This window comes from Myotis davidii, unplaced genomic scaffold (genome assembly GCF_000327345.1).
Source record: "Myotis davidii unplaced genomic scaffold, ASM32734v1 scaffold162, whole genome shotgun sequence".
Taxonomy (NCBI): Eukaryota; Metazoa; Chordata; class Mammalia; order Chiroptera; family Vespertilionidae; genus Myotis; species Myotis davidii.
In genome coordinates, this window is record NW_006300036.1 from 3,975,483 (window position 1) to 3,979,128 (window position 3,646).

A 3,646-nucleotide genomic window follows, 5' to 3' on the forward strand; every position below is an offset into this window, starting at 1 on the left:
TTGTTCATAGCTTTTTCATACAGATAATTAGATATTAGTTGCGGAGGGTTTTTTTGTTTGTTTGTTTTTTTCACAGTCCTTGTCCTACTAAACAAAAAGACAAAGTGATGGATGCTTTTCTATCTCCTTGAATGTTTTGGTGATTTTTTTAAACATAAATCTGATTAGCTGCCTTCCCTCTCTTACACGCACACGCTCCCACCAGCACCACCTTCCTGTGCTGAGGGCTATCTGACATTTTTGTGAGCTCCCAGCATGGCCATCTCCCAGGGTTTTGAGGCTCTTTCATTCAGAGTATGTGAAGTAGGAGGATACTTACTGACAAAAGCTTTAAGTGCTCTTTGGCATTGCTGTGGAAAAAAAAAAATATAGAAAGAGTGGGAGCAAACAAAACAAATGCAATAAGAAAAAAGAAAGTGCAGCCCACGGTGGGAAGGGGCAGGAAAAAAAGGATTGTGTTTTGTTTGTTGTTTTTTTCCCAGGACTTGGGCTCATTTGTGAGTTGCAATGTCTTAAGTGAGAGCTTGCACCCAGAGGAAGCTGTGCCAGTTCACACAGAACTTGTTTTGAACAAGGATTCAATTTCATTTGCAAATGCTTATTGTCAAGGCAGGGAGTGCCAGCACAGAGGAAAGCACCCCTATCCGACTCCTCCAGCTCCGTAGGTTTAATCACATCTCTCCAATCGCCGAGGGAACTGGAGGTTTAAACAAACATACGTGCACTGGTGTGAAGCTGCGAAGGAAGCATTATGTTTCCGGTTCAGAATATATATTCTTCTCTCCCTTTCTAAGAATTAAACACAAGCTTTTCTCCCTTATTGATTAGTTGCTGAAGTAAAGGAACCCTGCAGCCTTCCCATGCTATCTGTTGACATGGAAAACAAGGAAAATGGCTCTGTCGGTGTAAAAAAGTAAGTGAAACTGGCTTGTGAGTTCTGCTTCTGCAAACAACAGAGGGACTTGGCTTCTATTTTTATACTCTCGCTTATCTACTACAAGACACTGGTGGGGGCTTGTACTTGCCTGGTCTGCACTGGCCACCAGCCTCCCTTCTCCCCCTTACAAAAGTCTTTTTCCATATTCCATGTCTGAGACAGGTGACCCAGACTCCAGACCGTGCAGAAAGGGTTAGTGGGTCAGGCTTTGGAACAGGGACGGTTGAGGATTTCAGCCCTGCATTCTGTGTATGGACACAAAAACACCCAGCAGGCACGCTCTGCCTTCCAAGCCCATAGGCTACAACGGTGGGGGCAGAAAACAGAGTTCAAGTCTTTTAATTTCATTTCTTATTGATTTCCATGTCTTTTTAAAATAAAATTACCTCTCTCAAAACTGAGAGCTGTAATGAGGGAAGGACAAAAGCTTCAGCGAGAATACTAAGTTTTAACAACTCTCCTGTCCTAATTTTATGAACTTTTCTTTCCGTGGTTAAGATTTCAGTGTATACCGTAGCATTCTATTTTAAGGTCTGTTCTCACATTTGAAACTTTGATTATATTTGCTGTGAGTTATATGCTTTTTAAAAAAAATAGGAAAATTCAGTTGCATTGTGTAGCATATTCTGAAACAAAACAAAAATGAGCTCACAAAGATATCTGTGAGTATATGAAAAAAATGTATATTCTCACTTAGGAGTTATAGTAAAGCTATAACCACTTTGATTACAAGGATAAAGTAAGTTCCAATCCAGTGTTATTTGTTTCATTTCTTTCCGTGTCATTTAGTTTAAAATTGCCTTCATCTTGAGCTTTGGGGGGAACTAATTAAATGTAATCTATAGAAGCTGTACTATCTAAATGAGGAAACACTGTGCTTTATGTGTTTATGAATGCAGGTATAGTGTTCACTAAAGTGACATTAAACTTAATAAAAACACTTTTTAAAATTCCCAGGTAATTCATTTATCAGTGTCCTGCTGACATGCTTATTCCCATTCTTGAAGTTTGGGGTAGGTAGATGTAGGGGGAATGAAAGGAACAGGTGCTTTTATATGTATGCGTTAGATCAGTGCTGTCCAATAGTACTTTGAGCATTGATGGCAAAGTTCTGTTCTGTGAAGGCCATAATGGTAGCCACTAGCCTCATGTGGCTATTAAAAACTTGAACTGTTACTAGGGTAACTGATGAATTGAACTTTTAATTTTATTCCATTTTAATCAATTTAAAAAGTTAGCTGCTTTATTGAAATAGAATTGACATGTAATACATTATAAATCTTTAAAGTACAAGATTTGATAGGTGTTGACATTTGCATACACTCATGAAACCATTACAATTAAGATAATGAATGTACCCGTCACCCCCAAAGTTTTCTCATGACGCTTTGTATTCTATACCCCAAACCCCACCATCCTTTCCTGCTCAGTATCCTCAGGCAAGCACTGATATGTTGCTATAGCTGACTTTACTTTTTCTACAATTTTGTGCAAATGAAATTTTTCAGAATGTACTTTTTTTCAGCGAGGGGGGAGGACGGGGTCTAGTTTCTTTCACCCAGGATGATTAATTTGCGATTCATTCATGTTATAGTGTGTACCAATAGTTCATTACTTTTTATTGCTGGTAATATTTCATTGTATAAATATATAATTATTTGTTCACTGTTTATCCTTCCACTTGTTGGTAGACATTTGGGTTTTTTCCATTTTTTAGGTATTAGAAATAAAGTTAATCAGACCATTTGTGAACAGGTCTATATGTGGACATATGCTTTATTTCTCTTGGATAAATATTTAGAAATGGAATGGCTGGGCTGTATCGTAGGTGTATGTTTAACATTTTAAGAAACTGCCAAACTTATTTTCCAAACCAGTTGTGCTATTTTATGTTCCCACCAGCAGCATGTGAGCATTCCAGTCTATATCCTCACAAACGTGATTAGAAAATATTTTCTTGTGTGTGATTTTTATTTTCATTCTCTCTTTAGTGTCTTTCAAAGTGCAGAAGATTTTCATTTGGATAAAGTCCAGTTTATCAAGTTTTTACATTATAGATAGTGTTTTTAGTGTCATATCTAAGAAGTGCTTACCTAACCCAAGGTCAGGAAGATTTTCTCTTATGATTTCTTAGACTGAGGACTATGATGTTTTAGTTAATTTTTGTGTATGGTGTGAGATAGGAATAAAAGTATTTCTGTTGATGGTGGTGGTTGTTTTTTTGCCTGTGGATATCCCATTGTTCCACCATTTGTTAAATTGTTTCTGCAATTTTGTTGAAAAATTAATTGATTATATATGTGTGGATCTATTTCTGGACGCTATTTTATAGTCTATTGATGATTTTGTAGATATTCATGCCAATACAACACTATTTTGATAACTATAGCTTTATAATAAGTCTCAAAATCAATTTTTGTTATCTACCCAACTTTATTCTTTTTCAAACTTGTTTTGGCTCCTCTAGGTCCTTCACATTTTCATATGAACTTTAGAATCAGCTTGTCGATTTCTATTTAAAAAACACCTACTGGTTATTTGATTGGCATTGCATTGAATTATAGATCAAATGAGGGAGAATTGAAATCTTAACAATATTCTGTTTCCCAACCCATTTTTCTCTATTTATTTAGGTCTTCTTTAATTTTCTCAGCTATATTTTGCTGTTTTCAATGTGCAAGTTTTGCTCACCTCTTCTCATATATTTCC

At 36.4% G+C, this 3,646-nt stretch overlaps 1 protein-coding gene across 2 annotated transcripts in view; it reads left to right on the forward strand.

Annotated features, from left to right (window-relative positions):
• Nucleotides 1-3,646, forward strand: part of SAMD13 (sterile alpha motif domain containing 13) — a 63,744-nt gene that overhangs the window by 10,754 nt on the left and 49,344 nt on the right. For both annotated transcript variants that reach the window (XM_006776241.1, XM_006776242.1), the window contains exon 2: nucleotides 829-913. In XM_006776241.1, coding sequence (XP_006776304.1) covers nucleotides 861-913 — 53 coding nt within the window. In that variant the 5' untranslated portion in view covers nucleotides 829-860. The remainder of the gene's footprint in view (nucleotides 1-828; nucleotides 914-3,646) is intronic.